Here is a 19,335-nt window from a genome sequence, read left to right on the forward strand (position 1 = left end):
AAGGACGTTCTTAAGTTCTTAGGCCTACTCACGCATCTTTGCTCTACAGTAATACTTTGGTGACAATTTCTCCTTCATCGACATGATATAAGGTCGTGAACACCTTAAATGTAGTCAACCACAGTACTAAACGACCTTTTCGGGTCTGTACATGAATTGCAAATATTCTTCAAGCAATTCCTGTTAGGCAAAAAGCAGGTATGAGTTCATGTATCTCCAAGACGTTTGGGCCAATAAATCAAGGTTTAATGAAAGATATGTATATGTTGTATTTCGTCGTTTGGCTCGCTAGATAATGTCCAAGTTGCCAGAAGTCTATTTGAGCAGGGAAGGCGATTATCTAGCCCCAATTCTCATATTTGCAATTTCAACACACTTGACAGGTCTGTGGATGTCCTTCACTGCAGAACGCTTCTGCTGGGAGCGTGAATTATTCTCACTCTCACACCTTCTCCTCATAAGTAACGGTGTTGGTCTTAGCTCCACCCTCCACTTCAACCGAGTGTGCAACACTCGCTGCCCGCTCCTTGGTCTTCTCTGGCTCCATAACTGCGGCATCTTCGCCATCGAAAATGAAAGCCATTTGCTCCAAGCTGTAGCCACGAGTTTCGGGATAAAAGAAGTACGTGGTAATGCCCATAGCGATCAGTACTATGATGAAAACGAAGTAGTATTTCCATCCGATGGCTTCAAGTGCGATAGGATTGACGAAGGTATTGAAAAAAATGGCGGAAATTGCAGTCACCCAGGTCACCGTAAGACCCTTGGTTCTAAGTGTATAAGGCCAGATCTCGCAGGTGTAAGATACAAGGAGGGGAGTAAGGGCAATATCGTAGCCGGCAAAAAAGACGAAGAGGAATGGCACTACAGCGACGCCGGTTGCAGCATGGCCAGTCTGAGCAAAAGACCCCGAAAGACCAGTCACTATGATGTAGCTGACCAACATGGTGCTTGCCGAGGCGAGGAAGAGCGCGCGACGTCCAAGCTTGTCGACACTGAAAGCCGCCCCAACAGCGAAGATGAGGTTCCAGATTTGTAGACCAAGATTGATAAGAAGCTGGTCTGTGGCGCCAGTAATGCCGACAGTGGTCAGAACAATGGCTAACTGCAGAAAGTCATATTAGTTCAGGAAAATCTTGGATACAGGCATTGGAAATTGCTTACGTAATAACTGACCACACCATTCCCTGACCATTGAGAAAAGATAGCCAAAGAGATCGAGATAGCGAGCCTCCAGCGATTGCCCTTGGTCTTGCTCATGTCGGCGTAGCTGGAGGAATGCTTAGCGAGCTTCTCGGCGTTGATCGCGGTCTCAATCTCGAGCATTTCGTAGTTGAGAAGGGGAGCGCTTTCGTCACCACCGGCATGGTGGGCACAGATGATAGCACGCGCTTCTTCGACGCGACCTTGAGCGACAAGCCACCGAGGAGACTCGGGGCAGAGGATGAAGCCAGGGAGTGCAACGATTGGTAGAAGGATTTGGAACAGTGATGGGAGCCTCCATCCCCATGAGCTTGAGTAGTTGCGAGTTCCAAAGGTGACCAAAGCGGCGATGATAGAACCGCAATACCAGCCAGTGTTGAAAACAGCACTGACAATACCTCGGTGGGTGGGATATGCGATCTCGTTGATCAGAAGAGGAACAGAGTTTGAGAAGAAGGCTGAACAGGCTCCAAGGAACAATCTCGCCAACAAGAATGTGATGTCATTTGGTGCCGCGGTTTGTAGAGCGACTCCGATGACGAGACAGAGATATCCGACCCAGACGTTGGTTTTACGCCCGTACTTGTTGCTGATCACTGAAGCCATTGGCGAGCAGACCATCATACCAAGCCAGTAGATGGCATTGATGAAACCGAGCCATGCTCCAGTTGGGGACTTCATGAACTCTTGCCACGAAGGTAGTGATTGTAAACCATTCATGATGGAGCCATCATATCCGTTGGTTGAGGAGAATTGGCAGAGAGATAGAACTATCAAACTAAGTTTGATCAGATGGGCTCGTTGGTACCAGTGTTTGTTGTCCTGAGGGAGAACTGAGGCCAGTTCCTGACCAACAGCATTATTGGAAGCAGTAATTGTGGCACCCATAGTTGAGGTTGTCCCTTCGAAGTTTAAATATCAGAGTCGATGTCGGTGTCGGTGTCGGTGTCAATATCGTTGTCGATGTCGATATCGAAGGAGTTGTTAAAGCAAAGAGGCCGCGTTTTGGAACGGGATCAACCCATCCTTTTATAAAATGCAAACCGAGTAGGTTTCACGATATAGCGAACTTGCATCGGCAATTGACAATGGGAGCGACAACCGACAACTGACTTTCGAACTATACGCTCTCGTGATAGAAAAGCCTTGCTCGGAAATTGATGAACTACCGTTAGTGCATGCTGTACCATGCCCTCGATCGCGTGAGACCCGTCTCCGCCCCACTGGGGTGGTATAAGTTCTAGAAGCGAACCTGGAATTTCCTGGGCAGAACTGTGGAGGATGGAGAAAGTCGGGCACGTCTCGGTGGCCCCAGGTCACGAAGCGGCTCGATGGAGAATTTCGCCTGTCGACCATGCCATTAAGTTAGTAAAGCGCGGTGAATTGCTTGGTGGAGTATCTTGTGCGGAGAATTTATAGTAGTTCAAAGTTGTATTCAAGGTTCAGAAAAACGGAGCGGACTTGGCTCGGGAGTGGTTTGATAGGATGAGTGCGGAGAAATAGTCCCCACAGCTCTGGCTCATTGCCCCAGACGCGGACAAATGATGCATTCCGGGGGTTACTCCGGAGCGGAATCGCAAGCGATGATCAATAGCCGTATATCGATCATGCAACGGTTTAACGTACGGTGACAACGTAATTGTGCTGAATATCCAAATCCACTCCGTGACCAACAGTTAGTCAGACACTCAACATCTTTTCAGAGTTCATCTGGAGGTATAATAGTCAGCCAGAAGTCCGCCCAGACAATATATTTTTCAATTCTGAACATTGAGGTTGTGGGGATTGACTTTGACCCCTCTTCTCGGACAACAAGATACAGCGTGTTCCTCAAGTTTATGATCGAAGAAGCGCTCGCAATGGGGGACGCTGGTAACTACGAGCTCGACCAGCCACAAGGAAAGCTGGATGTAGAGTCCTTGCTCTCACAGTTAACACTTACCGAAAAGGTTGCCCTCACAGCAGGCAAAGATTTCTGGCATACGAACCCAATTCCGAGGTTATCCATACCATCAATCAGGCTTTCTGACGGACCGAACGGTGTCAGAGGCACACGGTTCTTCGATGGAACACCCTCAGCATGTCTTCCTTGCGGGACTGCAATCGGAGCAACTTTCGATGAGTCTCTCGCACGTCAGCTCGGTCGCCTTCTCGGTGATGAAGCCAAAGCCAAAGGTGCACACGTTTTGTTAGGGCCAACCATTAATATTCAGAGATCGCCACTTGGAGGACGAGGTTTTGAATCATACTCCGAAGACCCATTTCTCTCAGGGGTGATTGCTGGTAATTATTGCAAAGGTGTTCAAGACAAGGATATCGTTCCAACTTTGAAGCATTTTGTCTGCAATGATCAAGAGCACGAGAGAATGGCGGTTAATGCCATTGTCACGGAACGCGCCTTGCGCGAGATCTACCTGGCCCCTTTTCAAACTGCCATCAAGCTGGCACAACCTGGTGCCGTTATGTCAGCATACAACAAGGTCAATGGCACGCATGCGTCCGAAAATAAGCGTCTTCTCGAGGATATTCTTCGGAAGGAGTGGGCTTGGGATGGTCTGGTCATGAGCGATTGGTTTGGTACCTACAGCACCACCGAAGCAATTGAGGCTGGACTCGATCTTGAAATGCCCGGATCTACCAGGTTTCGAGGGGCAGCTCTGACCCACGCAGTCTCATCCAACAAGGTCAAGGAGACGGAGCTCGACAACCGCGTGCGCAACGTTCTGAACTTGATCAACAAAACTCGCGCTGCTGCAATACCAGAGGATGCGCCCGAAACTGAGCTAAACCGGCCATCAGACCGGGCGTTGATGCGTCAAGCAGCAGCTGAAGCCATTGTTCTGCTAAAGAATGAGGACAATAACCTACCCCTAAAGAAGGAGAAGCCAATACTTGTTATCGGACCTAATGCAAAGATTGCAACATACTGTGGAGGGGGAAGTGCATCGCTGAGACCATATGCGGCAGTCACACCCTTTGATGGCATTGTCTCACAATCAACATCCGATGTTTTGTTCACGCAAGGAGCATTCGCGCATAAGCTCCTTCCTGAGGTTGGATCAAGTTTACGGACTGAAGATGGTAAAGTTGGATTTTCTCTCAAAGTCTTCAATGAGCCACATGGATCAAGCCATCGGACCCTGATCGAGGAGCGACATCTTACCGATGCCAATATGTGGTTTATCGACTTTGCAAACCCCAAACTAAACAAGACTTGGTATGCAGACATCCAGGGTATCTTTACTCCAGATGAGTCCGCAGATTATGATTTCGGCCTATCCGTGCATGGCACAGGGCGACTGTTCATTAATGAACAGTTGGTGGTGTCGAACATGGAGAATCAGAAACCAGGGTCGGCGTTCCTGGGTTCCGGTACTGTTGAAGAGAAGGGTACCGTCCGTCTTGAGCAAGGTCACCACTATAAACTGCTTGTACAGTGGGGCTGCGCCGAGACATCACAGCTGAAACAAGGCGGACTTGTCGACTTTGGTCAAGGTGGTGTACGCATAGGCTCTGCAGTTAGCTTGTCTCGAGAGCAAGCGATTGCTGATGCCGCCAAACTCGCAAAACAAGCCGAGCAAGTCGTCATCTTTGCAGGCTTGACTGGAGAATGGGAATCTGAGGGGTATGATCGAGAGAATATGGATCTCCCTCCTGGTACCGATGACCTGATATCTCATGTCCTTGATGCCAACCCGAACAGTGTTGTTGTCATTCAAAGCGGCACGCCCGTAGGAATGCCTTGGATCAATAAAGCTAAATCTGTCCTTCATGCATGGTTCGGAGGCAATGAGACAGGAAATGGGCTTGCTGACGTGATTTATGGTACTGTCAACCCTTCCGCAAAGCTACCTTTGACAATCCCAAAACGTGTCAGCGACAATCCTGCATTCTTGAATTACCGTTCTGAAGGTGGCCGAACCCTGTACGGAGAAGACATCTATGTCGGTTATAGATGGTACGACAAAGTTGGCATCGAGCCACTATTTCCTTTCGGTCACGGTCTCAGCTATACGGACTTCAAAATCGAGTCCCTGTCGATCGTGGATCATGGAACAGAAAAGGTCTGCAAGGTGAATGTGACAAACACCGGGTCTGTTGCAGGTGCAGAGGTCGTACAAGCCTACATAAGCCCGCCTAAAGCTTCTGATACAGCGAGTGGAATTCAACGCGCCACCAAAGAACTGAGAGGCTTCAACAAGATCTACCTGGAGGCCAAGCAGGCTCGAGAAGTGGCTATTCCTATTGATGTGCTCCGCGCAACGAGCTTCTGGGATGAGGCGAGGAACAGTTGGTGCTCAGAGAAGGGCACATATAAAGTCTTGGTCGGATCAAGTTCTCAAGGTCCGTTTTTGGAAACAGAACTTGAGGTTTCCAAGACTCAATGGTGGAATGGATTGTGAATTAAGATATGAGCGTGTTTGGGCGGCCATTTATTGAGTTATTTTTATCCGTATCCACCCATGTTTGCAAGCTTTCAAAATTGGGCTTGCCTGACCTATCCAATTGTTGGAGTTTGTCGCTGAACTCCTGGAGGTACTGTTTAGCGCGACCATAGAACCCAGGAGGTGGGGAAGCTTCTCCATTGCTCTCCAAGTAAGAGAAAAGAGGGCTGGCGACATCCCTGATCTTGTAAATCAAATAGATGCCGAGAATATCAAGGCATAAATGTGGAGTCGAACACAAAACTTGAAGCATTTGGCGACAGATTTCCTCTCTTTGTTCCCACGGAGAACTGGATGTAAGCTGAAGGATCTCTTGTGGAGAGCTTGAGAAACCGGGACTTGAAGAGCTAAGCGTAGGTGTGAGATAGTCAAGATGCTCGAGGATGGAAGTCTGGAGCCAAAGATGCGTTGTATGTATGTCAGCACGAAGCAAGCCAATCTGAAACTCTTTGTCAGGAGTAACACCTGTGCCGAGATCCCTTGGGGCCCACTGACGCAAATACCAAGGCGCACTATCAAGTCTGTATTTAAGCTCGTACAATCTCGAGCGCAAATGTAGGTTGTATGACATAGGATCGATGAGACGAGTGCAGCGGCAGTGTACCTTCTTGGACCCACGACGACTCTTGGAGGTTATTTCGGTCACTGCAATTAAGAACAACTCGGCACGTAGTCTCAATCCTGCAGCCAGACTCGGTTGCGCGATGTCATGAAAACCATATTCCGTCTCTGTGATGTCTTCATCATCCTGTGGCATCGGGAGTAGCTCTTCCAGGTCGATTTCGTGAAGAGTACTGCAGTCAATAAAGGCAATTTTCTCCTTTCGGATGTTTTGTAATTCGTAATGCACGTAGGCGTGCATCATGACAGCAAAGGCTTTCTTTCGTAATTGAGTTTCGATACAATTGAGACCCGCATAGGCTGAAATGCGATGGAGTTCCAGAAGACGTGCAAAGAGGACTGTTTCCATTTCCAACATCCGAGATTTATTAATATCTCCAACTTGGTAGAATGCTGTGTAATAAAAGTAGGCAGTAGCCCATTTGGCTTGACTGACTTCATCAAAGTATTGAGGACCTCTCAGTTGTATCGATCGAACATGACAGTACTGGACAACCTCCAACCGGGTCTGGATCAGAAGAGGGGTCGATGCGCTCTGATATGTCATCAGCTTCTCTGAGTGATGTGCAATAGTCGCAGCACACATTGCCCATACGAGGGCGAAGAAATTGGCATCATGGGTGTGCCTATTCTCCCGAAAGTTCTTAAGGAACGTCGGCCGGTGCACCATGGGTACAATTGGATAAACATAAGTGAAAAAGTCATCGATGATGACGCCAAGGAGTGCATTAGGAAACACTGGATCACCGCAAGGATCCTGTTGAATCGACGCTGCTCGCTGTGGTACATGAGCAATAGGTGATTGAGCTATCATGGTCGAGCTGTGACCACCTTCGCTTTGACCCTGAATGTGAGGGTCGTCCACAGAATCCGGGTGCCCGTGAAAAGCCAGTCCAGGAGGACGCGGAAAAATGTCGGAAGTCCCTTCAGCGGACGCGGGATCTTGGGGCGTGGTTTGCGAGAAGACAGACTCCTGGGGAGACGCTAAGCCAGAGGTGCTCGACAGCGATTTCTGCATCTGCGACGCCATGTTTTCAACAATTCTGCCATATGTCAGTTGGTAGATGCGATTTTTAGCAGGACTCGGACGCACTTTCTCCCTGAAGTCTTTGGTCCCCTTCGCTGCACGGGAAGATTGAAAGAGCAGTCGAGGCCAAGTTTTGAACATCTCATGCATTTCGGGCGTGAGCTGGTCGTACTCTCTACATCGAGAGCCCACCCAACTGAGTCAGGTGCCAGCAGGCCTAATCCATTTTGAGGTAGATGTTCCCCCGACTTTGGTGCTGGGAGACAACGGACTTTCCTGATACGACAACCATCGCATGCGTGGCGGATCTGCTCCCGGACCTTAGGTTGTGCCTGATCACCAAAATGGCCACTGCTTCCAGCACTGTCTGCAGAAAGACGTGCATCAACTGGAGTATCGAGCTCATCCATGTAGATCACACATGGCCTGCAGGGGGACCTGAATCAATGCCGGAAAGTTCACAGGCACTTGGATAGTTGCATGGTGAGAGTGCATTGAGGAACCTAGTACTTGACCAACATCATGGTTCGCAGTCAGTAACGTTGTTCACTTAGACTCGCAATCCTTTGACTCTTCAGTTGATGAGAATACGAAGGACTTCTCGAATGTATTTTATGTGGTGGATCTACGGCAAGAACGACTGAGAGGAGGGGGAGGAGGAGGAGGAGCTCTGTGTTGCCAAGCGGCTAAGGATTATCCGACTACAGCCTCGCTTTATTAACTATCAGCTAAGGCCAGGACCAGGTATTCTAATAATTTTTCAGCAGTATTTATGTTTTCTAAACCATTCCAGGTCAACTTCTGGCATATACAGAGAGTCCAACACGGTTTAGGTCGAGATGTCTATATCCGCACAAACTCGTTCGATCTTTCCCACCTCCAGGGGATCCCAATAATTTGTACCCAAGGTCTTCTACCACATAAACAGCACAGCACCCCGGAAGTTGTGTATAGTTGACACCTGTCATGCAACGCTAAAATACAATGGGGACCGTCTATCCCTATCATGTCGCGACTCTGTAGAGAGACTTGAGAACCTGAAGAGAGACGGCATTAGTTAAGCTGTCTCAGCAACCTTTTGAAATGCTTGGCCTACCTTCGCGTGCTTTGGCTCTACAAAGAGAGCCGTCGCCTCCACTAGTTTCTGAGGCTCCTCACCTTCAGCGACTTCAAGGCTCTCAATCCAACCCTCGGCCCAGGCCTTGCGGCCATCCACCTTCGTGGTTTTGGCTCTAAGGACGAGATACTGACCAGCCATCGTAGGCTTGAGGTAGTTGATCTGTAGGTTGGCGGTGACGCCTACTTTGTTGGGCATGGCCGGGAATGCGCATCTAGCCAGTCCCTCGTCCAGCATGGTCGCCAGAAACCCTCCATGCACGATCCCGGGATGTCCAGAGCAATCGGGTCCAACATAGAAGATCTGAACCATGGATTTACCGTCGCGCTCGTTGAAATAGTAGGGCGGCACCGCGATCATGCCTGGCCCAGCCAACGTCCCTGCCGTTAGGTTGTGCTGCCGCACCTCGGCGGGGATCTTTAGATGTGGTCTTGACTCGATAAACTCAGGATTCTCCCGTAATGACCGTGCGAGAGCGCTCTCTCGGATGTGTTGGTCGATCTCTCGGGAAAACTCGTCTGGTGCCTCGTACATAGACAAGGTCTCGACATCGGTGGGCATGGAACCCATGATTAACGGTGTGAGGAGGGGAGGCGCGTAGATAAGAGCAACGTAGGTTCCAATGGCAAAGGAAACGGTGCTGACGATGAAGAAACTGACTATGCGTCGGCCACGTGCTCGGCCTTGGTTGTGGACAACGACTGTGCCGTTAAGAAGTTAGCTGCTGCCTCAAGATGTTCTGACAGCTAGGGCATGGGTTGGGAACATACCTGTAGAGTAAGCACTGTGGGAAAAGGGTGTGGTGGTCTTGAACGACCGAGGTGGGGAGAATTGCAAACGGGAGAACCGAGTGATGGAAGAATATGGCTGTTGACGAAAGGGTGCGAGAGCAAGGAGACTATGAGAGGGAGTGCGAGCAAGTAGAGGAGTAGTCCAAGAGGAAGTAGGATTGCGAGAGGCGAGCAAAAGAAGATTTATTGTTGAGCGACCTGAACTTGAAGCCATGACTGACCTTGCCGCATCGGAGCGAGTGCGCTGATGAAAGGGACAGAGAGTGGATGGAGAAAGGTTACAGGGACGAGTATGATGTAGCCGTTCGGAAGGCCCTCGGGCTAACCTCAAAGGCGAAAGGGTTCGATCTGGTTATGTGAGGTATGCTGGGCTTTTCTACCGATAAGGAGAAAATTGCGGATCGCGCACTGATTAACAGCAGGGGTTTTGCAGGAATACGGGATACGACGTGCCCAGCTCTCCTGCATGAAAAGTACCTCGGCTCAGCCTCACGATGCACCGGCCACCTTCCCGTACAATTTTACAAAATTGATAACAAGCACTTTGCCTCTTGCATCAGGCAGTATTTATGATTACGAGACCTAGGTACATAGCCTGCGGTATCATGGACCCCTGAAGAATGTGCAAGTGCCTTTCATAGAGTGATGACTTCTTATCCCAATTCAGCCAACACAACAAAAGTATTGGCCTGCCTTTTCGATGGGCTAAATTATGATACGGATATTTGGACCCCTATTAAAGGACCCCGGATGGACTATTCTTGTCCTTTCCGGGCTGTGTACACCGCTGCAAATTCTGAACCAACCCACAGGCATCCATTCTTGTTGCCTTATGCTATGCACCAAACTCCAGGCTATTGTATCGTGACGACCATCTGAAAACTCTGAACATCCTCTCGAGTATCCACTGCCTCAGCCATCATCTCAACCCCCACCCACTCGTCTTGAGAATCAAAAGGGTTCGTGCCTTGCTGCCCAGCCTTGTATCAGCTGCCAAAAGCTTGATTGCTTTGACTTGAGGCACGAATAGAAGTCCTGAAGCGTATCCGTGGATTGCTCGCTAGCATAACCCTAATGGGGCACTTGCCGTGATGGCTCAGCCCAAGTGGTTGATATGCGTCAAATTGTGCGTGTCTGGTCCCTCATGCGAAGACGTGGCGGGAGAGATATTTGCAAATGATTAGAGTGTATCACACCCTTGATTTCAAGTAGCTGACGGCTTCAATATTTCATGAAACCTTCAAACAACGGATGATGGCTGCCGTGAATGAGATCCTTTTGACCTCACCGATGGGCTGTGAGGAGGTGCATGCTCAAAGTGTGGTGCCAAAGCTGGATCCTGACTCGGCGGCACCCCAGCCTTGGGCATATTTTGGGCGAAAACGGGATCCGTGGCAGGGGTCGCAGGGTGTATTTCCATGCCTGCCGTGCCGTCAACTCCCGAGTGTGAACGAGACCGTGTAAACCGGATCGTTTCCTGCTCTTCGGGTCGTCTCTCAATTGGCGACCAACCTCCACCTATGCTGCCAGCGACTATGCCTGCCATTGCAGCGGCCGGTCCAAACACCGAAGTGGAACCAGATCTGTTTCTTCTCTTCGCCTTCTCTGGGCTAGACGGGGATGCCGTCAACGTATCTGATGCCGCATGATCACCTTCAGGAGTCTGTGGGAGTTGAGTATCTGAACGAGAACGCGAAGGACTGCGCGATCGTGGGATGAAAGTATCTCGAGGATGTTGCAACTTGTATGCGAGCTCCGCCATACGGCCTCCACGAATCTTCTTGAGAAACGTGAGCTCTTCCCGTATTTCGTCAATCGCGGGGTTCCATTGTTGAACCCGATCTTCATCATCTTCCAGGAATAGCGATGGGCCAGACTTCTTTCGTCGAGGTATACTCGGTATCAGTCGTGCAAAGAGCTCATCCGGAATCAATCTGATAATCACGGCTATGGGCATGGACAGCGCTCCCAGTACGATGGAATATCCCCACTGAGCGCCATTGATGCGATGAATCGAGAATGCTTCACCCCCGATGAACATGATCAGAGCTTGTCCTCCCACAATGATGAATTGAATGCCAATGAACCACCAATTCTTCAAAATACCCTCAAAAATATTGAAGTTGTTGTCCAATCGTCGAGAACTAACCGAGATCAGTATTCATTTCAAAGGTTCTGGATGGAGACTTACTTGTATTGATTGAAGATTTGCATCCACACAAACGTATTAAAGATGGTGCTCTGGAGTCTGTCATGCTCACCAGGGGTATCGTACGAAAGGATTCTGGCACCCGCAAAGTAGAGTATGAGGGTTACAACGAGCTGATAGATCGATTGCCCAATGATCATTTTCCACATGGTTATGGTGATCAAGGGTGCCGACTTTGGCTCAGGACGACGTTTCAATATTGAGGCAGTGGGAGGATCCGTCGCCAAAGCCAGGGCTGCAAAAGTATCCATAATCAGATTGACCCATAGAAGTTGGACTGCCGTAAGAACGGATGCTTCGTCATCATTAGCAACAGCGGAGATAAAGGTCAGGAAAACCGCGGTAATGTTGACCGTGATTTGGAACTAGATTATATGTTAGCACACGGCAGCACAATTTACAGGCAGTAAGAAATACATACCTGTAAGAATTTCTTGACGGCGTCATTCACAGTTCTACCCCAAGAGATAGCCTTCACGATCGAGGCGAAGTTGTCGTCCATCAGAATGATAGCAGATGCTTCTTTTGCCACTTCGGTACCAGCAATACCCATGGAGAAACCAACATCGGCAGTTTTAAGAGCAGGTGCATCGTTGGTACCGTCACCAGTCACAGCAACCGTCTCTCCTAGCTTCTTGAGGTGGCCGACAAGTAATTTCTTGTCGTCTGGACTTGATCTAGCAAGCACCTGAAGTCGAGGGATGACCTGTGTAAGCTGCTTCTTGCTTAGCTTCCGGAAGACGGGGCCTTCCATCGCGATACCTCCAGAGGTGAAGATACCGCACTCGGTTGCAATGGCTTTGGCGGTCATGATGTTGTCTCCGGTGACCATACGCACAAAGACGCCCGCAACCTGGCAATCGTGAACTGCCTTCTTGACACCCGGGCGTAGCGGATCTTGAATTCCAACCACGCCGAAGAAGATCATATCCTTGAAGATTTTGTCAAAATCGGCTTGTTTCTTGTCCTCAGTTGAAGCAGCTCCTCGCGGAGGCCACTCTGAGAAATCCCGGTACAGCAGCGCAATCGTTCTCAATGACCGCGATGCGTAATTGCTTACAATGCCATTGAGAGTTTCAACCTGGTCAGCAGTGATAGGGGTGTCGACGGTTCCTTGTGTAGGATCAGTCATAATCCGAGTGCATTTTGATATCAGTATCTCAGATGCGCCCTTGACTAACATACGGTATTTGCCATCTGGTAGTCTGATGATGACTGCCATACACTTGCGACCAGAGTCAAAAGGCACCATTTGAACAATCTCGGAATTGGCGCGCTCTTCAGAGATCGATTCCACGGCAACATGATCGACCACGAATTGCAATAGAGCTGTCTCAGTTTTTGAGCCAATGAAGGCCCTCGCGCCATTTTCCTCGCCTTCGAAAGCAGTCGAGTTGAGAATAATCGAATCTTTGAGAAGCGACTTGGTCTCTGAGGCCAGGGTACCGAAAAATTCATCGGAGGAAACATCGCCCAAATTAGCCGCCGGTTGCTTCTCGCTGTTGGTATTACCAGTCGAGACGACGGGTTCCTCCTGGTCTCCAAATCTTGAGGCGGTTGAGAGAGTACCTGCTACAACAGTCATTTTATTTTGCGTTAGTGTTCCCGTCTTGTCCGAGCAGACTGTGGTAGCATTTCCCATAGTCTCGCAAGCTCGCAGAAGACGCACTAGATTGTTGTCCTTGAGCATTCGGGTTGTTGCGAAAGCCAACGCAAGGGTCACTGCCAGAGGTAGACCTTCTGGTACTGCGACAACAATAATGGTTACTGCCACAATGAAGATCTGGAGAAATCGCTGCCCCTTGCCTTGGGAACCGCCCTCAATATCCTTGAGCTCGACGAGGAACTTGATGAAGAGTACCACGAACAAGAGGAGACCAGCTGCCAAACCAAGCTTGGCGATATATTCAGCGAGGATGTTGAGTTTCGATTGTAGCGGAGTAGTTTGACCCTCGTCCTGGAGAGACATCAAGGTCTTACCATAGCTTGAATTGACTCCAACTGAAGTAACAAGGAAAGTACCTACTCCTTCAGAGACCTTGCCTCCTGAAAGAATAAAGGGATCCAGCTTCTTCAGATTTTGGTGGTTTTCAATAGCATGGTACACATCATCTGCGGCTGTTTTCCGAATGATGTCGGATTCACCGGTGGCAGAGGACTCATCACATTTTAGATTATGACCCTCGATGAATATGCCATCCACTGGGATGAGATCACCTGGCTCTAGATGCATGATATCGCCGACCAAGATATCGTAGACTGAAATTTGTTGGGATTTCCCAGATCTGATCACCTTAACATTGCGCTGTTCTTTCTTGCGGTTGAGCTTGATGAACTGCCGTTCCTTCTGGTAGTCATTCAAGGCACCCACAAATGTGACGACGAAAATGGCAACCATGATAGCAACACCCTCGACCCATTCCACCCTAGCCTCGTGCTCTTCAGAGGGAGCCGGTCTAACCGTCTGGTAAATGCCTAAAGCCAAGGAGACCACAGCAGCAACAGACAATAAAATGAGAACTTTGTCATTGTAGGCGATCCAGGCCAGCTGCCAGAAGGTTTTGGCTTTCTTTTCTGGGAGGCGATTGTCCTTGAAAATACGTTTTCGGTCGGAGAAGGAATTGTCGGTGGTTTTGGTTGCTTCCGCCATCGAGCCTGAAGTATGACTTCTTTTTACGGTGCCGAACTTCTCATTCGCGTCTGCCCCGGCCTGTACAGCTTCTTGGAAGCTGACTTCACCTTCCAAGCCAACTTCATCCACACTGAGACCACTATGCCGGTTTGTTCGCAGCCCACTTTCGAGACCGCCTAGACCACCCAGAGCATGAAAAGCGGCCAAATTTTTGGGGTTAATCATTTTGTTGAGTTGACCAGGGCTGAATGCGAATTTGTTATTTTCCACCTTGAAATCTTCCTCGGTGCCTGGATCCGGCTGCAATGCGTCTTCATCATTCATAACATCGTCGTTGTTGTTGAATGAAGCCTTTCTAAGAGAATCATTGCCTGTAGATGCAATCTGAGTATCTCCTCCAAACTCCGAGGTTGGAGAAAGATCTGATTCAATGGATGTACCCCTAGCCCTTGAGCCAGGAACCGACAAGAAATTGTGAGTGGCCGTGCCATCGACGAATTGGCTTCGAGGCGAGGAGACGTTGTGTGGAGACGTCGGACGCGATTCCCGAGTGTCGAGTGAACCTCGAGCATCTGTAGGTGAAATGGAGAGAGGTGAGGATAATGACGGAGGTGAATCCAGTCCAGCGGTTTGGATTCGAGGAAGTGGAGCTGGTCTGTCGGATGTAGCACTCGGAGGCTCATGAATCTGGGGATTAACCGCCGAATCATCGATACTGATGGTTGGGGCTCTTTGGCGACCAGGGGAGGTCGCTGCCGCGGAGGAGCCAGGGTCTTGCCCTTCGGTCGGAGACGACATGATGAGGTGAGGTATCTAAAGCTGTGAGGGATCTATTCTCTTGAATGTTGTCGCACTTGGACTCGTTCCGCTGTCAAAAGTCGGTCAAGAGGAGTCCTGAAAAGGAGCGACGAAGGTTGGAGTGGGATGGGCGTCCGACATTCAGAGTAGGTTGACCAGGATATGTTGACTGAGATAGATTCGGGTTGGCTGTGAGGAGGAGTGTCAGAAGTAATACTCCCATGGCAAACGGAGCAAGACAGGGCACAGAAGAGGGAATGGGTGACCGCATCATCCATGATCATCAACCAAAACACATCACCTTACCTTCCAACGGGCACCCAAGTCCAGGACGCGGTCCGTTGTAGAAGAATAAGAATCTCCTCGACCACCCTAAAGAATTCTATCCAGACAAACGGACGTGTAGCGAACACGACAACCAAGGCCTGGTCGACCGACTCAGGGTCCGGGTACAGGTGAAAGAAGGGAGTTCCCCGGAGGCAGGGAATGAGTGACCTCAAGCCGAAAATTGAATTAAAGTAAAAACAGGAGAATCGAAAGTAGTAGGACCGAGTGCAGTGTACAAAGGAAAGGAACCGGCGTCAAACAGAGAGGCCATGAAAGGATGAGGGAGTATGAGATGGACTTGGAACATGGCAGAGTGGTAGTAGCAGGCAGGCAGGCGATACTAACTATGTACAAGGACTAGTAAAATAAGTGGTGATGTCTAGGGTGTGGAGGATTCAAGCGCAGTCGGAAGTGGATATTCTGGAGTAGTGCAAATGCAAAGCCAGTCTGTTGATGATCGGCCAGGAGAAGAGTCATTCTCCGTGGCGGATGGATGGGATCCGTCATCCAACACCGATTCAATATCTGTACACAATTAATGATGCGGGTTCGCGGGCGTGTCAAAGACGGTCAATTCCTTTGGCGGCCCCAGTAACCATCAAGCAACACTTGGCCGGGTCAGATTCCTTAGTGGGTGCCAAGCTTTACCTAAGGGCTCGAGCCTCCGGGCTTCAAAGAGTGGTCGTTAGGTGCGAGATTCGGCCATTACGAAGAATCTGCTCGGAGGGTCAACAATGACAACGAGAACGCCTGGAGGCCCTAATCAAATCCCTCTACAATTGTCTGGTTGCGGTTGGAGGGCCTAGATCAAGGCAACCCTGACCTGATATACCTTGAAAGTTTTTAAACCAGACTCGGTAGGATAGTGTACTAGACGTTCCCTCCCTAGGTACTTGGGTACCTATTCCTAGACTGAGAAAGCCGCGGTTGCCATTTCCATTTCATTTCATCATCATACCTTACCTAAGGTATCATTTGCGATTTCGCAACGGCGTCTACAGACCAACTTGCATCTCCTGTACACATCACGGATCCTAGTTTCTGACACAATTTGACAAAAAAGCTCTCAAACAACAATGTCTCCGCTCTCGTTTACATGCCTTCCCACAACAACCCTGTCCTAGTAGCGATCCAATTGAAATGCATTTCGTGGTCAGGGCGTATTTGCACTGCCACGCTCTAAATCATCCAGATCCGCCAACCCGCAACTTCGCAAGCCATCGCAAATTCAACAATCTTACCCACGAGTTTTATCCGTAGACTGCTATCTTCTGGGTTGGATTGTTGTTCCTTCAGCCTTGAGGATCTTGGTAGCTGAAATCTGCCCCCGTTCACGCACTAAACACCTAGATCGAGAATCTGGGACACCAGTACTACGAGGCACTGGACAACCTGCCCCAGAGATACCATTCACAGATCATTCTAGTGACTTCAGTGTACATCGTCATTATCACGACACAGCCTCAATACACGTAGTATCTTACCTGGCCATGATGACGATTCAGTGGCAATATGATCCTCGTGATATTCGTGAGAGAACAGTGCTCATGTCTGAAATCAAGCATTCAAAACAAGCAGCCAACGTTGACGAACAAGACTCAGCACAAGGTTGCAACCGCCGCCAATGAACCATGCCAACTTATACAAGTATCTTGGCCATTTATTGTCTAGGCCCAAAGTGTTACTCGCTGTCCGAAAGAGATCAGCCAATTGTTAGCCCGCTTGTTAGGACTTGCAAGCTTCTCGAATGAATTCAAGAAGTTGAGCCTTGGCCTTCCAAGAGATCGCTCCCTCGGGATCAATCTCTGAAACAAAGGTCAACTCATCCCGTGGAACTGCCCATCCCTCCGATGATCCACATCAGATGATCATCATTACGGATACCATCTGCCACCTCGATAAATGACGATTAATGATACTGGGCTGGCTCCAAAGTGATGCAGCCACAAACAATTGTCAAAACATCAATGGCCAAGGCTTCATCCCTCAAATCATACCAATGCACGTGTGAAAGAAATAAACAAACAAATTACCATAATTGGATCCTTGGAATTCTCGCGATGAAAAACCCCATATGAACAAACCGGAAGTCCTCCTTGCGCAGTGATACAACACATTGGGCACATAAAATCACTGATGCTTTCATTCGCCATCATATTTCGCCATCAGACCCCCAGCACTGCCGTCGCCATTCTTTCTGATGGCCTCTTCAAACCCTTCAATCCTACTGACCATAGCATAGGGTTTCACACTCTTCTCCTTCTCCACTGTCCTTTGGAAACAACCACTCCATCCCGGCCTGGGGTATTCCTTGACCACACTCTGAATGGTCTCTGTGTGTATCAACTCAGCACCAGCTCCAATGTTATCCAGAAGGGTTCCCCAGTGAATCAACCTCGTGACCAAGGTAATCTGCCCTTTATCCTGAACATCCTGATGCCTGATGATTGCTTCTGCCACACTCTCGGCCTGGTCACGAGGTGCCACCGCCCCCGTGCTACCACCCGTCACCGTCGGGTCTTGCAGCAGTGCTAGCGCGTGATACCCGGCCCAAAACTCATAACTCAGCCTCGTGCTCGTCAGATTCTCCGCAGTGGTTCCGATATCGTGCAACATGGCTGTGAGAAACCACGTCTCGTCAAGCTCCGACCCGGCCGTTAATCCAAACTCCGGGAAGCATTCACGAGCGATGGCGCAGCCGTAGCTATACACACGCAAACTGTGCCGGTACGTGTCTGCATCAAGCTTCGACCTGACGTACTCGTCAACACGCGCTGCCAGTGCCGTGGAAGGAGGCTTGAGCGCGCTTATCGCCACTGGCTTGGGGTTAGGTGTTGAAGCCTTCTGTGCTGATTGATCCGCCGGGACTGCGGTCAGGCCATAGAGCCGGGTCGCTTCGTCTGACATGATTATCAAAGACGGATGTGATAATGCTCGACAAAGTCAGCAGACTGTGTTCTCGGATGACCCGTACTATTGGAACCCTCGTGTATGCTGCGATTGCAGTTGTTGGATCACAACTCCGGAATGTGCCTTGCAAGCCTTAGAAGCACCTTCCGCCGAATTGCCAACTATTTCAGATATCTTTCAAGTTGACCTCACCGCGAGAATTAGGCAAATTCTACGTCGATCGTAAGTACGCAAGATTTGAAAACAACAATCGATTCTTCGCTATCATTTTTCTTTATAACATATTCCGCTCATGATGCAAAAATGACTCGGTCCCCCAGGTGCCGGCAAAGCAACCATGAGTAATCCCCAAACATTACATCACAACGCCTTACGCTCGACATGAACATGCCCTACCATTCTCCCGCCCCAAACTTTTGCCCCTCGACCACATCTGAACGAACACATCGGGCAATTTAAGGGCAAATAGCATCGATTGTGATTCCCCTTGATGATTGATTGCTATGTCTCACCATTAATCATCCAACTCTAAGGGAACACCATGGTACCTTCATTGGGAGTGCATATCTCCGTGCCTTGTCAGCCTCAAGGCTGAATCCCCAAAGGAGTCCAAAGCCATATTCAGTAAGTTCCCCGACCAACCTATCCACGGCCCACACATAGAAATGCTCGCTGCATTCACCACCTGAAACTGGGGCGAGCGACTAAATCGGAGCCAAAAAAATGGTTCTATGTATTCCGGTTTGCCATTATCGGTTAAGTATGTATTTCCACACCAGACGCATCCGCCCTGCACAAGAATGGCAGGAGTATGATCCACGCGGACGTGAACTTCAGTCCCAAGGGGACAGGTCTATTTCGTAATCGACCGGTTCGTATTACTCCTCCTGCGGTCTCCCAGTGGACACCTGCTTTGTCCATCCCATCACCATCTCCTCAGAGCCCATCTAATGCACTTGGTATGCAGCTAGCGTACAGACATGGTCAATGGCGTATCTACCTCACCCTACCGCCGAACCCTAACTTTCTATTCTAGAAATGATCTAATTCCACTGGCAGTTAGCCAGCCGCCTGAGGTATACTCTGTTCCGAACCCACCCTCACAAGCGAGCGACGTACTTCTGGTTTGGCTGACTCGCGAACTGGAACTGCAATGCTTCTCTCTTCAGCCCCGGATATGCGAGTACGAAGAAGCGAACGGCGGGCGTTGTTTCAAATCCGCACCGAGTCTGGCAGTGTGTGCTTTGCTCAGTTG

At 49.5% G+C, this 19,335-nt stretch overlaps 6 protein-coding genes across 6 annotated transcripts; 1 reads left to right on the forward strand and 5 right to left on the reverse strand.

Annotated features, from left to right (window-relative positions):
• Nucleotides 1-442: 442 nt before the first annotated feature.
• LTR84_001605 (uncharacterized protein) lies at nucleotides 443-2,091 on the reverse strand (the record flags this gene model as incomplete). Its single annotated transcript, XM_064845228.1, has 2 exons — nucleotides 443-1,105; nucleotides 1,165-2,091. The coding sequence occupies 2 exons, from the start codon at nucleotides 2,089-2,091 to the stop codon at nucleotides 443-445; spliced, it is 1,590 nt and encodes a 529-aa protein (XP_064707486.1).
• A 971-nt stretch (nucleotides 2,092-3,062) lies between these two features.
• On the forward strand, nucleotides 3,063-5,606 carry LTR84_001606 (uncharacterized protein; the record flags this gene model as incomplete). The annotated part of the gene is made up of 1 exon (XM_064845229.1): nucleotides 3,063-5,606. One exon carries the CDS (start codon nucleotides 3,063-3,065, stop codon nucleotides 5,604-5,606), a length of 2,544 nt encoding a protein of 847 aa, XP_064707487.1.
• A 1-nt stretch (nucleotide 5,607) lies between these two features.
• LTR84_001607 (uncharacterized protein) lies at nucleotides 5,608-7,299 on the reverse strand (the record flags this gene model as incomplete). The annotated part of the gene is made up of 1 exon (XM_064845230.1): nucleotides 5,608-7,299. One exon carries the CDS (start codon nucleotides 7,297-7,299, stop codon nucleotides 5,608-5,610), a length of 1,692 nt encoding a protein of 563 aa, XP_064707488.1.
• Nucleotides 7,300-8,300: 1,001 nt separating this feature from the next.
• LTR84_001608 (uncharacterized protein) lies at nucleotides 8,301-8,983 on the reverse strand (the record flags this gene model as incomplete). Its single annotated transcript, XM_064845231.1, has 2 exons — nucleotides 8,301-8,333; nucleotides 8,393-8,983. 2 exons carry the CDS (start codon nucleotides 8,981-8,983, stop codon nucleotides 8,301-8,303), a joined length of 624 nt encoding a protein of 207 aa, XP_064707489.1.
• Nucleotides 8,984-10,444: 1,461 nt separating this feature from the next.
• LTR84_001609 (uncharacterized protein) lies at nucleotides 10,445-14,843 on the reverse strand (the record flags this gene model as incomplete). The annotated part of the gene is made up of 3 exons (XM_064845232.1): nucleotides 10,445-11,348; nucleotides 11,396-11,778; nucleotides 11,835-14,843. The coding sequence occupies 3 exons, from the start codon at nucleotides 14,841-14,843 to the stop codon at nucleotides 10,445-10,447; spliced, it is 4,296 nt and encodes a 1,431-aa protein (XP_064707490.1).
• A 2,469-nt stretch (nucleotides 14,844-17,312) lies between these two features.
• LTR84_001610 (uncharacterized protein) lies at nucleotides 17,313-18,077 on the reverse strand (the record flags this gene model as incomplete). Its single annotated transcript, XM_064845233.1, has 1 exon — nucleotides 17,313-18,077. The coding sequence occupies one exon, from the start codon at nucleotides 18,075-18,077 to the stop codon at nucleotides 17,313-17,315; it is 765 nt and encodes a 254-aa protein (XP_064707491.1).
• Between the last annotated feature and the right edge of the window lie 1,258 nt (nucleotides 18,078-19,335).

This window comes from Exophiala bonariae (genome assembly GCF_035927105.1).
Source record: "Exophiala bonariae strain CCFEE 5792 chromosome Unknown scaffold_10, whole genome shotgun sequence".
NCBI lineage: Eukaryota > Fungi > Ascomycota > Eurotiomycetes > Chaetothyriales > Herpotrichiellaceae > Exophiala > Exophiala bonariae.